Below are 18,521 nucleotides of genomic sequence, written 5' to 3'. Positions count from 1 at the left end.
AAGGCGTGCAAAAAGTCTTTGAAAACAAAAGATGGAAACACAAGCGGACTTCATCGTCACCTCGAAAAAAAACACAGCCAAGATTACGTTGAGTATTCTGAAAAAACTGACGACTCTCTTCTTCCTCCTCCTAAGAAGAAACAACAAACCATGGTCGAAATGCTTGAAACAAAGTCCAAATATAACAAAGACAATTCCATTCAAAAACAGTTTGACTCTGCAAATCTGGATTACTTTTGCACTGATCTGGCATCCTTTTCAGCAGTCGAAGGAAGAGGTTTCAAGAAATTTTTTGACATTGCAAACCCTAAACTGAGCCTTCATCACAGAACAACATATTCAAGAAAGCTTTCAATTCGGTTAAGAGAAGTTCAAGCTGGAATGAAGAGCATAATAACGGAGATTAACGCCAAATCTAAAAAGTGCTGCATTTACTTCTGACCTTTGGACTTCGAGAGCTCAGGACAGCTATATCTCTTGGACTTTTCATGCTATTGACGAAAATTGGAGACTACATCACTGGACACCCCATGTCCAACAGTTCCCAGGCAGACACACAGGTATCTTAATTGAAGGAAAACTGGATTCTTTCTTAGAAGAACTAAATTTGCCTGCTGATTTGCCAATGTACTGCGTGAACGACCAGGCAAGAAACATGAAACTTGCAGTCAAATTGTCAAAGCGTTTTGACCAATACTTGTGCAAAAATCATATTTTGCAATGTGCAGTTCGAGACTCATTTGGAATGACTGCTGGAATGGATGATGCGTTGAAAACATGCAAAGATTTGGCTTTTTTAACTCACCAGTCAACAGTTGCAGCTGAGTTGCTTGAATCAGAATCAGACGCTCAAGGAATCAATTTTAGACAGTTACGCCAATCTGTTGACACAAGATGGAATAGTGAACTGGATTGTATGGCTTCTGTCCTACATCTAAAGAGTGCAATTATCAGCTTATATGCAATTGAAGATATTTTTTCTTCAAAGACCATCAGTGCATCACAATGGAAAACAATCGAGAGAGCAGTAGAAATTTTGACGCCACTTAAAGAAGCTACAGAAACGTTGTTGGCTAAGTCTATTCCAACAATTAACACTGTCGCCGATTCTCTTTATTTAATTCATGACAAAATTGATCAATTTATTGAGACGGATGGAAAAAATGGCTACGGTGTCTTGTATGCAAAAAACTTGAAAAGCTGCATTGAGAAAAGATTTCCTCTTTGTCTCACTGGAAACTTATTGAGTGCCGCAGCAAACTACTTAAATCCTGCTTTAAAGGGACTTCACTTGAAGCTCTTCAAAAAATTTCAAGTAACAAAAGAATGGTTAGCCTCACAGGTTAAGGATAATGTTGAGTGCCAACCTATTGCCACAGTCCTTTCAGCAGATTTGTCCCCTAATTCAAAACTGCGCAAGTTAAACATCAGACTTAAAACACAAGAGCCAACATCTGAACTGAATCCTATTTTGAGCAAAATGTGCCAGTATGAATATCTCCCTGATGCCAAAAAAGACCTTCCGATTCTTGATTGGTGGAAATTGCATTCAAATACATTGCCAGAACTCTCTTCATTACCTAGACAAATTTTAGCTATTCCAGCAAATTTAACTAAATCAGACAGAGTTTTTAGCTCAGGTGGAAATGTCGTCCGATCATCCAGACACAACTTACACCCAGAAAAAGTAGAATAAATTATCTTAATCAGAGAAAACATTGTCTTGTTGGAAAAGTTTTCGCAAAAAAATTCTGAACTAATATTTGAAAAAGTTGTTTTCATCTGACAAATGTCATTTGTGTCTATTTGTCAAAACCATGTTTACATTTTTTTTTTTTTACTTGGATTTTAATAAATTTGTTTTCAAAAATTGTTAAATTTCTCGTCTCGTTGTCGGTCTCACGAGAAGTACTAACTTCTCGTCTCGGTCTCTTGAAAAAACCTAGTCTCGCTCATGTTTAGTTTCTTTTCAATATTGTTATTATTAAAATACCATAATTGTATACGCGCAATAAATACATCAGTTTATCTCTTATTTATATTTTTTTTACCTCAACGTGAAGGAAATAACATTTCTGGCATCGATCGCTTTTTCTCATAAATAATGAAAACAATCTTCCGAAAATACAGAGGATGCGTGTGGTGCTAGTAACTTAAATGTCAGCTGGAAAAACAGTAGAAACTAATCTTCATGCTTCAATAATTTAAAACGTCATTATTTTTTTCTATAATCGAGTGTTTAAAAAAACATCAACTCCTTGAGCAGCTTTTAAAAAAGAGACTTTATTAGAACTCAATGGAATTTGAACTTCCTTGTCCAGCTGAAGAAGATTCCATATATATTTTTTTTCCTCTTCACATAATTTACAATAACTTTTTTTTCCCTTGATTATGCAGTGTAGTTGTGCAAAATGATTTCTGAACAAATTTATTTGGTCAGAAATCATTTTGCACAACTAAGCATTCCATGCTTATTTGCTTTCCGCATGGAATGACTATTGCTGTGAAATCCCATCTATCATTAATTTTGAAAAGTTTCCAAACCAAACTCGCCATTTTGAAAGTTTATAACGGTAATATTTTGTCATTATTAAATATATATTTCAGGATTTGAATTACATTTCCGGCTGGATAATTTTTAAATACCCGGGTATTCGATATCCGGTATTCGATATTCATTTTAAAAGTTATTGGTATTTAAACACATTAATTTCATTTTCGATGGTAATTAATGTGTTTAAATACCAATAAGCAATAACTCCACAAATAAACTATATTAATAAATTAATAATTAATATAAAATGATTAATTAAACGTTATTTTATTATTTTCACGATAGTTAAATGATTACAAATACTAAAACAACAACAAAAACAAAAACAAAAAAGTTAATAAATTTTACATCATTCATTATTGTTAATACAAACCAATTTAAAAATCGTTTTGTATGGAAATTTTGTATGGGTATCACAGTTTTTATGACGCAACGAGATCAAAACAAAACGGTAATAAAGTAAATGCTAGAAATGTAACAATTACCATGTAAAATGTTTTTGGATTGTTACATCTTTTTTAAATATAAATTTTAGTATAAATTTAATAAAAAAATTATTCAGAGCATCCACTTTACTCTTTGCACCCATGAAGCGCTTTCCAGCTTTCGGAAAAACAGTCCTTCGGCGTTTCCTAAACATTCAGAATAACCACAAAAACAAAAGAGTATTCGATTACACACAGGAAAGAATTTATAAATATTATAAATAATACTTATATTATCATAAATAATATTATTTATCGTAATATTTTTACCTAACCATTGATATGGCCCAAGAGTATAAATTTGTTCATTATCGCCTTCTAAATTTTTTACAAAAGTTAAATTGAGTTGGTTGAAAACGTTGTTTAAAAACTGCTGATTGGTTATTGCCAACCATTTCTTGTAGTAATTATAAAACACTAAATACATTTTTCTATTTCGATGAACCGCGTAAAGTTCTTTTGTTGCCGAGTGACGGCCGAGAACGGAACCAACCCGAATATCCATAGCTAGAAAAAAAATAATCGTATAATCGGATAAATAAATAAGATAAGGATAGATAATTAAAAAGGTCAGAAAATTTTTAAACTCTTTTCTTTTAACTTCAAATAATAAATAATAAAGATATCGCAATTTCATCATGGCATCATCTTTTTTCAAAATAAACAAAAAAAGATTTTTTTCAATAAGTTCAATAACAAAAACAAACAAACAAAAAAAAAAAAAAAAAATTAAATATCAGTCAATAAAAATATCAGTTTATGGTCGAAATATTTTTCTTCTATAAACTGAATTTAAAATAATGTAGTCAATTTATTTCGCTCTCCCTTATGCACATGTTGTTGGTGCTGGCCACACAATTTGAAACACATGCTTTTGCTACTGGTAAAACTTTCAATACAAAAAACCAAATTTAAAACTCTACAATAGGAGTTGTTGGGAAGTTAAGGTTTATTTTTTAAATTGTTAATAGTTGTCGAAGTATTTTTGATAATTTAACTTTATATTCCAAAGAGCATTTGCTTTTCAAAGTTACGTTTTAAATGTCTCTTAATGTCTTCTAAATAATTTAATGTAAATAAAGTTTAGAAGTTGGTTTAAAAATCGTTTAAAAGACATTTAATCGTTCCCATTCAATGGTAAAATAAACATTTACTTTTATTTTTCAACTTAAATTAGAATTTCCTTATCAACTCAGTGATACCAGGAAAAAGGGTTTTCATGGGGTTACTGAGTTCTCTAAATTAAATAGTTTTTAAATTATATTTATTTTAATACTTTCTAAAAACAAAATCTTCTAAAATAATTCTAATAGTAAAACTATATTAGAATAAAAAAATAAAATTAAGAATTAAAAAAATCAAATCACCTGTCCATAAATATCCTTCATCGTCAGAAAAATAACATACAGGTTTTGTACTAAAGTAAATACTTAATGTTTAATATGGCATTTAACAAACAGAATGATACAGAGCAAAACTTGTTTTAAATGTTTCAATATTAAATAATAAATTAACTAAAGTTTAATTTTATACTTCAATAACAACTGATAAACTAACTTTTAACATATAACTAATAAAACACAGGATCCTGGGGGCAGGATCTCAGGACCCAGGAAGACCCTGGGACCCATTTCTTTATCTTATGTTTCTAATAATTGTAAGAGATGAGTTGTTATAAAATAGATCAAAAGAAGTTAACGTGTATGAATTCAGTAAACTAAATGGAATCAGTAAATTAAAGCATTAAAAACATATTATTATGCTTTTGATTATGCTTTCTGACTTAGTCAGTAAGCATAATTAGTATAATTAGCATAATCAAAAAGTTTTTAGTCCGCCTACTCGTGAACAATTGAAGGCAAAAACTAGTATTATAACTAAATAATTTTCAGAACCGTTATATAAATAGGAAAGGTAGGATAAACGCAACATGCCAATAGCGATTGCTATACCAATATATATTGAAAAATCATAGAATATCATATTGAATTATTTTCAGTAACATTTTAAATAGTTTTATAATGATTTGGTGTCAAAATTTTCTCTAAATTATAAAAAATATTTTTTATAACATTCTTACTTGTAAAAAATCTATGTTTTACTTTGTTTCAGGCGTGTATCAATAAATTTCTTTGATATTCTTTAGTGATATTTTCTGCTTTTTTCGATTTTATTGGTGATCTTACTTTCAATAATGGCTGAATTATATGATTAGAAACGCACCTCAAAAAGATTTTTTTTTGACATCTTCACTTTCAACAAGGCTGCAAGCAACCACTGTTAGAGTTGGAAGTAACTAGAAAAGAAAAGATAAAGTTTATAAAGCAAGATAGCGATTAACAGACAACTTAAAAGATAGCAAAGTATGGGAACATAAATTATACCAGGAAAACAAAATGAAGGGAGTGAACTCCAAAGAACTTACGTTCAATGAAAAAAACTAGAAAAATAAGAATTCTTAGAGCACATAGGAACATTCACAATAAAAGGATGAGACTTAATTAAATGACTACAAACTATTAGTTCAACAAAAAAGATGAATCACTTTCTGCAATCGTATCACGAGTGTGTGTCTTAGATAATATGCCATTCAAAGTTTTCTGTACATCTATTGATTTGAGAAATTTGTTTTTGGCTAGAGGCGCTCGAGATTATGCATTACCAAAATCACCTTACTTGATTCGCGAAATGGTTTTAGATTACGCACAAAAAATGTGGGATAAAATGATGCAGGATTATATAAATTAAAAGATGGAACAAGATTTTGCTAAACTCTAGACGAATGGGCATCTTCAAGAAACCAATGTTATTTAAATATGAATGTCCATGGCAAGAAACAGTTTTGGAATTTAGGTTTAGTACCTGTTGAAAGACGTTTCCCTACAGGGAAATGCATTACGGCTCTGAAAACCACATTGCAAGACAACAATCTTAATATCAATAAAGATATTACGTCTATAACAACTCATGGGGCTGCTGTGATGCAACAAATTGGATGGCTTTTACCATGTAATCAGCAGTTATGCTTTGCACATGCAATACATTTAGCTGTAATTGATGTTCTGTATAATAATTCGAATACAAGTGAATTGGTGGCTCACACATATACAAAAAATGTTAGTGTAGAAGATCAAGTAAGTGACTTCGATAAATCGGATGAGGAATACATCGAAGATGAAAATGTTGGCTTGATTGAACAAACTTATAATGAAGCTGACCTTGTTGAGACTGAAGAACTTGGATTTAGTTTTCTCATTAAAAAAGTTCATTCAAATGTAAAAAAATTTAGTTTTTCGAGAACATCAAATGATATTCTTCAAGTATACGTGAAACAAGAATTTGGAAAAAAATTGAAACTTATTATGGACACTAGAACTAGATGGAATAGCTTAGTTGAAATGCTTGAAAGGTTTATCAAGCTAAAAAGCTGTGTTAGAAAAGTACAGATTGACATAGCATCTGATATTGTTATTTTAGATGCTGAAATTTTGTCGATTAAAAACATTATCTCTGTACTTCTCCCAATAAAGCTTACTATTGAAGCCCTTTGTCGAGAAAATGCAAATCTGCTTTCTGCTGATGCGGCATTTCCTTTTATGCTTGAGAATTTCAGTACTGATGAACTTTCATTAAAATTAAAGAAGAAATTAGAAGACCAAATGAGCCAAAGATGAACTAATTAGTCAGGAACGCTTGAGTATTTACACTATGGTGGAAAAAGTGAGATTGATGCACCTTTCACTAGACCATTGAAAAAAAATAATAGCCAAAGTTATTGAAAACTTTGCACAAAGATTGATATTTAACACCAACATGGAAACTTCCTCAGGCGAGCAGTCAGAAGCTGACAATGTGATAGAAGTGATGTTGGAAAAACAAACTAAGCCCTTAACATTAATGCAAAAGTTGGAGAACAAAATTTGATTGAATTTATCGTCCAACATAACATCCAACTCAACTCAACAAATAATAAATAGGAGCCTAATTTTAAAAATTAAATCTGAAATGAAATTCTTTGAAGAACGTAGAACTTTGACAGACTCAAATACTTTGTTATGAACGGCGTGGCAAATATTAGAGTCCGTCTACTCATATTTGATTTTGATTGTGCCATCAAGCGTGGCGTCTGAGCAAGCCTTCTCAATTGCTGGTAACTTTTGTACAAAAGTTAGAATGAGACTCGAAGATGCAGCTTTAAGAGATCTTTGCTTCCTCAAGGCATATTTTAGGCAAATAAAACAATAACTATATGTTTTTTATTATTAAATGATAATTCATATTGAATGTTTCTGTACTAATTGAATTTGGTATAAATTTATGTTCCATTTTTATTTTTAAAGAGTATTTTTTATGCAATAAATAACAATGAATTATCTCAAGTTATTTTTATTATTTTTATAGACATAAAAAAATTTAAAATATTTTCGAAATTTGACCAAATTCTGAAAAAATTTAATTTTGAATTCTGATTTTTTTTATTTTCGTTAAAATTTGCATTCCCTATGTTTATCCTTAAAAATGATTACTTGGTCATTTCATTACTGAAACTGGCTACATATAATTATTCACTAAAAGCCAAGGATTCATTTTTTAAATAAAAACATATACTTTTATCTTATTGGGATTATTTTTTTCGGCATTGCTTTTTCAAAAAGAGTTTATAATCCAAACTTGCAACAATAAATCTTGAAAATTTCTTGAAAAAAAAAATTTCTTAAAATAAGTTTTTTATTTGTTATCTATTTAGTGAAATTTTTGAGTTTTCAAATAAATAAATAGAGTACATAACACATTAATTTGTAACTAAAGTGTAATTAGTGTTTCCAATAATAACTTTGTTCCATTTTTAGATTGAGCACCTTTTCTTATGACTGGTTTGTGAAAGTTTTAATACAATGTTCTGAATGTTGATTGTTTTCTGAAAGCTAAAATGAAGTTGCGTTAATCTTCATAGCATTTACTAAGAGCTATATAATAATAAAACAATGTTATTGTTTAAATTGCTTCCTTTGATACTTTTTATGTTAAAATAATTTTTTTGTAATTTTTTTTTCACAAAAAAACTTAAAATATTGCAAATTATATGAATTAGGAAAGCAAGATGAAGGAAGTGAATCCAAAGAACTGATGATCGAGGAAAAAAACTGGACAAATAAAATTTTTTAGAGCACTTAGGAACAGTCTCATTAAAAGGATGAGACTTAATAGAATGGCGAGTAACACAAGAATAAACATTATTAGATGGTACAAGAGACACTAGCTCTTTAGAGCAGTGCCAATTATATTATTTATAGAAAAGAGAAAGAGAAGCAACATTACGACGATGAGATAATGGTTGGAGGTTAACTGCAAGAGCAAGTCCAACTATATTTACAATGCGTTTTTGCACCTAATAGAGAAAGGGCATTGTCTATGTGAGAAAGGGCATCGTTTATGAGAGAAAAGATACCATTGGAAGATCGGCCCCAGATATGGTAACAGTATTCCATACAAGACGGATTTAAGATTTATAGAGATAAAGAATAGAATCCAGAGTAAGAAAGTGGTGAGCAGAAAAAAGAGATGCAACCTCAGAAGATGCTAATTTTGCAATTGACTTTATATATGGTTTCCAAGAAAGATTGGAAGTAAGATTTAACTGTTTTTTTATATATTTCTGTTATCTTTTATATGCGAATGGAAACCATTTATACTTTGGTGATTATGATCCAGATGATTTCTATTTGCTATAAGTATCTTTTTAGCACAAACAACAGCTATAATAATTATTTGATTGCAAAATTCGGAATTAAAAACAGTTGAATTGAAAGATTTTACTAAGAGTTTGTAACAGAAAAGCTCCTATAAGATATATCAAATAGAGAGAGCTAACGTATTTGACACAACTAGGACTTGTGACCATAACTAAGTTTCTGTGTCCTCTTTTTCTTTTTATGAGAAGGTTTTATTTTATAATAGCCTTAAGTTTCCAAAAACACCGCGAAAAATGTTACACAACTGTCATCTATGTTAAACTTTTATGTAAAAAATATTGAAGTTAATAAGTATAGAAATGGTTGGCGTTGAATAGAATTATCAAGACCCATACTATTATTTAGTAAAATAGTATAAAGTGTAGGAATAATTAGTGCTGATACAATTATAACAATTATAAACTGATTTATGTCAAATAAAACTTGTATACTTTCATAAATACATTAATTATATTTTTTTATGCATTGTTCAACATAAATCCACAACATTTAATACCACAGAAAAACATTTTAACAAAAAACACAAATTTGAACCAAAACACATTTAATTTCAAACATAAAATTACAACTCTATACCTGGGATAATATTGACTCATACATACATATATTTGATTGTTATATTCATCCCAATATATTCCTCGCCCATAGCTTTCTATATATTGAAGTAGATAAAAAAATATACTAACAGTGTAAGCTGTAAAACAAGTTTAATTGTGTTCATAAAACAAATAAAAAAAAACCTTTAAGAATTTGTTGATTTTGACTGACTGGTATTTTTGGATTGTTGAAACATTCAACTTGCTTTTGAAATGTTCTAACTATTCTCTCACGTTTTTCTGTTTCAACTTGGAGTGACAACATTAGTGGAATTTCTAATGTAAATACACCAGAGATTGGGCACAACGAGTTGTTATAAGTTGCAGTAAAATTGTAATTAAATGAATCCAAGTAAGTAAAATTTCCGTTGAACTAAACAGATCAGGAAAAAAAAAATCATTTAATATCATGAAAAATTGTTTTAGTAATAAGATAAAAAGCAGTGATAACAATCTCATTGTTTAAAGACATAAAGACAATGGTGTATAAAAATATATAACATATGTAATAATATACTATTTCTATGCAATAAAGTATAAATTATGTATTTAAAAAAAAAAAAAAAAAAAATTAAATAAAAAAAAAATACAGAAAAAAATACAGTCCATTTTATGAACATAAAAATTTATTTAGTCATGTGGTTTTAAACTTATAAAACTTTTTTATTATATTTTTTAATCTTATACTTTTTATTTAAAAAACTTTACAGAGAAAAAATGTTTTGTTAAATCTTAAGAAATACTTTCCTAATCTTTGCTTTTAAAAAAACTCTTGCTAAATACTTTATGAGAAACTCTTTGCTTCGATTTTTTGATGAGAATTCTATACAGTTTTAGCTGATTTTCCACAACTACACTAACTTAAGTAGTTTTTTTTCAATTTGACTATGGTATTAAAACTTTATTTTTGTTTTTCCACTTTTAAAGATGATAATGATAATTAGTGGTTATGTGATCAAGAAACAATAAATAATAAACAATAAACAATAAATAAATAATAAAAATATTTAATAACTGTTTACAACTTTTAAAATATTTAATAACTGTTTACAATGAATTAAAGCTCTATTATAGCCATTTTTTAATGCATTTTTTTCAAAAAAATTTTTTACTTGGATAATAAAAATAATAAAAATACTTTATGTGAAATTCATATTATTTTATTAATAACTTTTATATATTAAACTTTGCAGAGAAAAAATGTTTTGGTAAATCTTAAGACATACTCCTAATCACGACTTTTAAAAAAAACTCCAAACTCTTGCTAAATACTTTATGTGAAATTCATAACACTTTGTTAGATACTTTAAGTAAAATTCATAACTCCTTGTTAGGTACTTCATTTAAAATTCTAAACTCTTGCTAGATACTTCATGTGAAGTTCCTAACTCCTTGCTAGATATTATATGTTAAATTTTTAAGTTTTGCAAGATGCATTATATAAAATTCCTTACTCTTTGCAAGATAATTTATAGAAGTTCTAAACAATTTTTCCACAATTACACCAACTTATGTTGTTCCTTTTTAATTTGTTTTTAGAAAATTTTCCACTTTTAAAGATAATAGTGATAAATAGTGGTTATCTGATCAAGAAACAATAAATCAAAGTCTGTTTTGCCATAAAAATAACCTTATGACTTGTGTTTACTTCACATTGTTATTTTGTTAGAAAATAAATAGCTTAAGAAATATAGTCACATCAACATTTTCAGCGGAAGCAACTGCAGATATTTTAAGTAAAATGCACAAATGTGTAGCTATGTAAATAACTTTTTTAGATACTAATTTACCAAAAAAAATTTGGTTGAGTTAAGTTACTCATGTTCCAACAAATAACAAACTAATAAGCAATTGATATATTAAAAAAAATTACTTCAATTCAAATCTTATAAACTATTGATTATTATTCAAATAGATCCAGAGTCTTATAATAACATATATCTATTTTTTCCTTTTCTTTTGGTTTCTGTTATTTAGGCCAACAATTAACCTAAGTTAAAATCATCCTGAGGTTTAATACAGTAAAATTTTAATTCAAATTAACTATAACTAAATTCAAATTTTTTATACTTAGTTACTTAAAAAATATAAAAAATAACTTACTGAATACTTAATTCGATTGGCTTGAGTCCTAACAAAGCCTTGAATAACACTATCAGATGTAAACATAAAAAATGGTGGCAAGAAATATTCAAACTCCAAACTAACATTTGATGGTTTTATGAATGTTGGATAAATTTGTAAGTTTAGTGAAGTCAAATTTCTAAAAGTAGAAACTAAAAATTTAAATTAAAATTAAGAACAGTAAAAACAAAAAAACTTTTTTTTTTTAACTTATTTTTAAATGAGTTTAAAAATGAGAAGAAAAAAAAATTAATAAAATTTAAAATATTTATATTCAAAATATTTTTCAAAAATATTTTTATCCCAATTATAACTTCTTATTTAATCACGAAAAGTATTGAACTTCTGAAACTTTCAACATTTTAATGGCAACCAAAAAAATTTAATTTTTAACAAAATTCAAACATACCCTTGCATAAAAACTGTGTTAAAAACATTCCACAATGGAGCTAAAATATATCATTAATACAGTAACTATCAACAATTACTATTTAAAAAAAAAAAAAAACCTAAACTATTATTGAAAAACATTGATAAAATAATATCATAGAAAACAAATGAACAAAACTTTGCTAGTTGTGGCCCTAGAAGACAAAAAGAGGGGTGCTATTCATTCATTTTTTTTTCTAATCATTTTTATCTAAACTTTATTGTTATCATTATTATTTTTAGATATTTAGATATATAGATATTTTTAGATGTTATTATTATTATTATTATTATTATTTAGATGCCATGTTAACTTTAGAATTTTTGGAAAACTTAAAGAAATTCAATCATGCCCTTGTAACCAATCATAACCTATTCTTAAAAACATATGATAAAAAACATTTGATAGGTATAAATAATTTTATTTAATACATAAAAATTTAAAAAGTGACATTGACAAAACTTTTTATTTATATTTTATTGTTAAATTCAAAAACTTAAAAAAGACAATAGATAGACAATAAAGTTTATCGACAATTATTTTTGTCTATTTCTCTATGATGCTCATAAAGAAATAGACAAAATAATTGAAAGACCTACCCTATTATAAATGACCAAATAAATGCTAAAAAAAAAACATATAAATAAACTAAACAACAACAATCTCATTGTTTAACCATTGATGGATGCTTCAACATATTTTGTAATATCAATTAAAATTTAAAAAAATGCCATAACAGAAACATGTCCAAATCAGTTGAATTGAAACATGCATGTTAAACTTAATTGTTGAACCTACCATTAATACACCACCATTTTATGTTTCAATATACCATTATTAAAAGTTTTATTTACTAATAAATAACTCAATTTCAATACTTTTCAATAATTCAATTCCAACAGTTTACCAGTAACTTTTATTTATCAATAACTTTTATTTATCAATAACTTTTATTTATCAGTAACTTTTAAAATGCATCTATAACATCATAAAGAAAAAAATTAAATATAATTCTATAATACCATATAGAATAAATGCTTTAAAAAAAACATGAATAGATACCTCATGCAATACATTATACTTTAGGTTTAGTGTGGATTTTAATGTTCATTTGCTTTGTAAAAATTTTTAGCCATTGAGATAAATAAGCTAGTCAATAACATCAGAAAATATTAAAAAATTAAGGAAAAAAAAAATTGACATTGTTATTAGGTAAAGCATTTGAATATCTTAAAGTGAAATAAAAATTTGAATATCCTAAAGTGAATGTCCTAAAGTGAAATAAACCTTATTTACACAAATTTATTGGAAAAAAGATGAAAACCAAAACATTATTGGCAACAAGAATTGCAAAATCAAAAAACATTTTAAACTTTTTGACATTTGAAGTTTTAGTTATCTTATGACACATCTTAAATTTAATCTTAGACTTAAAAAACTTTTATGACATGATAGTATATTATTATTGTTTCAAACTTGCGAAACTTTTGTAAACCTGCTAAATTTATAAAATCTGAAATTTAAAGTACATATAGTTAAAATAATATTTATGCTATTTTTAAAACAAACAAAACTGAATAGATTTTTATCATGCATAGACACTTAAAGTTGTTTTTTCTTTAAAAATATTTAAAAAACAGTAAAACACAAATTATTCTTATTTTCATAACTTTACTGACAACTTTTCTTAACTTTACTGACTTGCATAACTCATAAACAATAACTAGAGCAAAGTTAAAAATGTGTCAGAATGTTAAATCAAAATATGTGATTGTATAAAAAAAGCAGGAGTCTAAAACAACAAGATTTTCTATTTATATAAAAATCACTTTTTTCATAACTAGTTTTTTTTACAGAAAAAAATAGTTTAAAACAGGTTTTATAAATCAATTCTCTAAAATTTAAAATAAATTGTGGTCAACACTACAAATATGAAAATCTCTTTACGAATGTTAAAAAGATATTACAGATCAATTAATTCAGTTTATATAGAAAAAAATTTGTAACAAATAATTAAAGTAGTAAATATTTAATTGCAATAATTTAATTTTTCAAACTTTTTTTATAGTAAGCTTGCTTGAAAAGAAAATTTGATACCAGCCGCATTTAAAACTCTTGATTTATGGGTAGCATAGATGTGTGAGATATTTAGTTATGGTATTTATGATACTTAAGTGGTATAACTATTATAGTCACATATGAGCCATATGTGACAAACACCTAAGTAGTATAAATATTATAGCCACACATGGCCCACATTTACGCTATTCTATAAAGTGAGTGCAGCTATCATTTAATGACACATGTTGTTCACATCAATTTTTCTTGTCAGATCCCTAATGAATGGAGATTTGACAAGAAAACTTGCTATATCCTCTGTATATGCCAATATTATACATTATATATACACACATAACCTTAATATGTAAAAACTTTATAACAATATGTAAAAGTTTTTTTATATTATTTTTCTTTAACTTTTTTAGAGACAATAAATTTAAAAGTTAAATTTCTTTATAAACCTAAAATTAATTTTGTTATAACTATAAAACTATATTGTAACCATAAAAACAAACAAAGTAAAAATTAATAGTAAAGAATCTTAAAGTCTAAAGAAAAAGGTAGAACAAAATTATTAATCAGCTTTCTTAGTTAGTCAACTTAAAGCTTTCTTAGTTAGTCAACTTAAAGCTTTCTTAGTTAGTCAACTTAAAGCTTTCTTAGTTAGTCAACTTGAAGCTTTCTTAGTTAGTCAACTTAAAGCTTTCTTAGTTAGTCAACTTAAAGCTTTCTTAGTTAGTCAACTTAAAGCTTTCTTAGTTAGTCAACTTGAAGCTTTCTTAGTTAGTCAACTTAAAGCTTTCTTAGGTAGTCAACTTAAAGCTTTCTTAGTTAGTCAACTTGAAGCTTTCTTAGTTAGTCAACTTAAAGTTTCCTTAATTAGTCAACTTAAAGCTTCCTTAGTTAGTCAACTTATAGCAACTTATTTTAAACAAAAAAAAATTACCAATAAATATGAATAAGCATCAAATCTGTTGATACTTACTACAATACTTAGTAGACTGATATTTCAGAAACTTCAAGAAACACAAAACAAACTATTAAATATTAAATTATGATCACAAGAAATAAAGCATATTTCTACATTGACAAAACTAAATAAGTTTATTGTAAATTCAATAAAAAGAATCTTAAATAGACATATAGTTGCGTAATATAATAAATAGACAGAAAGTTGTGTAATATAATAAATAGACAGATAGTTGCATAATATAATAAATAGACAGAAAGTTGTGTAATATAATAAATAGACAGATAGTTGTGTAATATAGACAGATAGTCGTGTAATATAATAAATAGACAGATAGTTGTGTAATATAATAAATAGACAGATAGTTTTGTAATATAATATATAGACAGATAGTTGTGTAATATAATATATAGACAGATAGTTGTGTAATACAATATATAGACAGATAGTTGTGTAATATAATAAATAGACAGATAGTTGTGTAATATAATATACAGACAGATAGTTGTGTAATATAATATATAGACAGATAGTTGTGTAATATAATAAATAGACAGATAGTTGTGTAATATAATAAATAGACAGATAGCTGTGTAATATAATAAATCTGAGTTGCAATAAAAATAAAATTTTCCAAAAAAAAACATTACTGTGCTCATAAAATGAATGTACATAAAAAGTCTGAGTTTAAAGACATAGCAAACTAAGTTATGTAGGATATAATTTCAATTTTCTTGTAGCTTATAAGTGCTATTTTTTTCTTTTTTTCTTGGCTATTCTATTTTTACTCATTTTTATATTTTTATACCTTTATATACATAACATTGTTTTTGTTCTGTATAGCAATCATCACCCAGGTATCTTGTTCTGTTAGTAAACCCATAGCCATTTGATGTATTGCAGATCGACCAGTTGCTCCATTGTAAGAAAGAACCTACAGTACCATAAAATTTAATTAATACTGAACATTAAACTTAATTGTTTATAAAAACTAGATTTAAGTATAAAAAAAATCTGTTTAACACTAATTAATACAATGACTAATAAAGTTTTAATACAAGTACATTTTAATACAAGTCTTTTTAAAAAAAATGTAGCCAAGTTAATAATTAATAATAAAGATGTAACAAAGTTAATACATGCTAATACAGAATTAAAAAAGTTATTATTTAGTAATACAGAGATAACAAACTTAATACATACTAAATATGTATATATATGTAATAATAATATATATAAAGAATATGTGTGTAGCAGTACTTTGAATTTAAAAACCTTAATAGGGTATTTAAAAAAATGTGTTAAATTATTTTGTTATAATAACATAATTTAATTTTTAGTCTTAAATGAAAAAGCATTTATAATTTTATTTTGAAAATTAATAGACACCAATGTTTTTGTATGAATAAAGCAACATTGCTTATTTATAAATCATAAATAAAACAAACATTTGCAAGATATGATAGAAGAATAATACCTAATAATTTTCTTTTCAATATAAACAAAAGTTGCATGAATATATTAATTATTTGGTAAACATATTTGGCCCCTGAGATTAGGGACCTACATTTAAAAAAAATTTTTATTATCTTGATTCTTGTATTTCAAAAGATAAATTAAAAATAACCAATAAATCTTTTTAGTAATTTTTTTTTTCTTCCTTATACTGTCTAAAAACAAAAATAATTTTACAGTCTACAAAAAAACTGACAAACTTGGTATAGCAAATTATAAATTTACACTATATATGCATTTAAAAGTATAAAATAAGAACATTACTTGATAAAACTGATTGATTGTTGGCAACAAAAAGGTTTTTTATTGAGCCATTCTGTGAAACATCCAATGGATTTGAAGCGTATACTATAACGTTTTTAAAACTTTGAACTTGTGTGTTGATTATAGATACAATGTAAACATTGTTGACTTTAATTCTGTATAAATAACTTCCATTTAGAAATAACTGACTGATCTCGATTTTTGACCATTGATTTAGCGGAAGTGCATAATTGCGAAATATGAAATCATTACCATTAATAAGAGCTGAAATTTGAAGAACTCCAAGTTTATCAAGCCAGACTCCTGGATAGCCATTTCTAATATTATCAGAATCATTAATGAAATGAATAATGCTACTTAAACTATTGCTGAATGAGTATGGAATAAAATCAAATGATATTATAAATTCTGTATCCAGTATTGGCATTTCAGTAATATTTTTTGCATTCTCTAAAGAAGTTGGGGTGTCCTCAATGACATAATTAATCATCTGACATGAATCTGAAAAAAATATTTAAAGCAGCATATATAAATATTCCTATAGTTTGACATTGTAATTTACCGTTTGTGGTAAAAAAGGCTCTTAATGACTTTTTGGCTTTAAAAGTGACAAAATCAAATACACTTTTTGTAAAAACCATAAAACTTAATTGACAAAACTTAAAATTTATTACTTTTTAAAAAACCACAAAAACACAACTTTATAGACTGGGAAGCTTTTATTTTTTTAATAAAATAAAAATAAAAACATTTTGAATATTTTTATTTTTATACTGATAACATACATCGACTGATGAACAGGTAAAACATGCAAGTAGTGCTACTACATCAACTGACAAATAGGTAGAGCATGGAAGGAGTGCTGCTACATCAAATGACTAACATGTAGAATATGCAAGGAGTGTTGCTACATCAACTGAGAAATAAGTAGAACATGAGGGAGGGTTGCTTCATCAACAGATAAATAGGTAGAACATGAAAGAAGTCCTACAAAATTGACTGATATGAATTAAATTTTTTTTCTTCGAGTTTGCAAACAATTTCCGGTCTTCTAAATTAATTTTTTTTTTAAACAGAAAGTTTACTTTTTATAATAAAAATTAAAGAAAACCAAGCAAAAGTGTGTGATAAAACACAGTGTTAAATAAAAAAATTTTTTTTTCATTTAACACTGTGTTTTATCAATAAAGACTCATCAGAAATGAATGATCAAATTAATAAAACTTCAATTTATACCAAAAATTAAATTACAGGAAGTCGCAAATGTCTTACTGTACTGTACTGTAACTTTCGTACTGTAAGTGTTTTCACACATTTGTGGAATTTGCTGACGCAATTATAAACAGAATTCTTTAGAAATTACTTATGCTTTTTAAAAAAAAATGTTTTTGAAAAGAGGGATTTAATGTAACTATTATTTGAGCTCATTTATTTTTATAGTTTGTTAGGAGAAACTTATTTTCGTGCCTATATTTAAAAATTAACTCAGATTTTTTGTTTAATAAACACTCTTGGTTTGCATGAGTAATTATTTCAAATTTTTCTTGTTAGGCATAGTATGCATTTTTTGGAAATCTTGTTATATGCAGGCGCTGTTTTAAGGATGGACAAATTCAGTATAAAATCATCTATATTTTTACCTTTTAATTCCCATATATATTTTGACAGCATGGTGTCTTTTGAATACTTTTTATTTTTGAAAGATTGCTTATGATTGGCAAAACGTTTTTTCCATTCACCCTCTGTTATGCCAATATATTGTTTATCAG

The 18,521-nt window shown here is 26.6% G+C and overlaps 2 protein-coding genes across 2 annotated transcripts in view; one reads left to right on the top strand and one right to left on the bottom strand.

The window, feature by feature from the left end:
* Nucleotides 1-655: 655 nt before the first annotated feature.
* Nucleotides 656-1,696, top strand: LOC136080227 (uncharacterized). The gene has a single exon (XM_065796841.1). It carries the CDS (start codon nucleotides 656-658, stop codon nucleotides 1,694-1,696), a length of 1,041 nt encoding a protein of 346 aa, XP_065652913.1.
* Nucleotides 1,697-2,805: 1,109 nt separating this feature from the next.
* The window catches only part of LOC136071898 (uncharacterized), a 125,964-nt gene continuing 110,248 nt past the window's right edge, over nucleotides 2,806-18,521 (bottom strand). The window contains exons 11-19 of the mRNA XM_065797603.1: nucleotides 16,753-17,253; nucleotides 15,782-15,907; nucleotides 11,922-11,961; nucleotides 11,492-11,651; nucleotides 9,533-9,761; nucleotides 9,369-9,444; nucleotides 4,407-4,456; nucleotides 3,310-3,546; nucleotides 2,806-3,186 (exon numbers count right to left, since the gene is read on the bottom strand). Of these exons, the coding sequence (XP_065653675.1) occupies nucleotides 3,113-3,186; nucleotides 3,310-3,546; nucleotides 4,407-4,456; nucleotides 9,369-9,444; nucleotides 9,533-9,761; nucleotides 11,492-11,651; nucleotides 11,922-11,961; nucleotides 15,782-15,907; nucleotides 16,753-17,253 (1,493 nt within the window). The 3' untranslated portion in view covers nucleotides 2,806-3,112. The remainder of the gene's footprint in view (nucleotides 3,187-3,309; nucleotides 3,547-4,406; nucleotides 4,457-9,368; nucleotides 9,445-9,532; nucleotides 9,762-11,491; nucleotides 11,652-11,921; nucleotides 11,962-15,781; nucleotides 15,908-16,752; nucleotides 17,254-18,521) is intronic.

This window comes from Hydra vulgaris, chromosome 05, assembly GCF_038396675.1.
Source record: "Hydra vulgaris chromosome 05, alternate assembly HydraT2T_AEP".
Lineage (NCBI taxonomy): Eukaryota > Metazoa > Cnidaria > Hydrozoa > Anthoathecata > Hydridae > Hydra > Hydra vulgaris.
The sequence above is the reverse complement of the archived record's forward strand: the minus strand, read 5'-3'. Positions and strand labels throughout refer to the sequence as shown.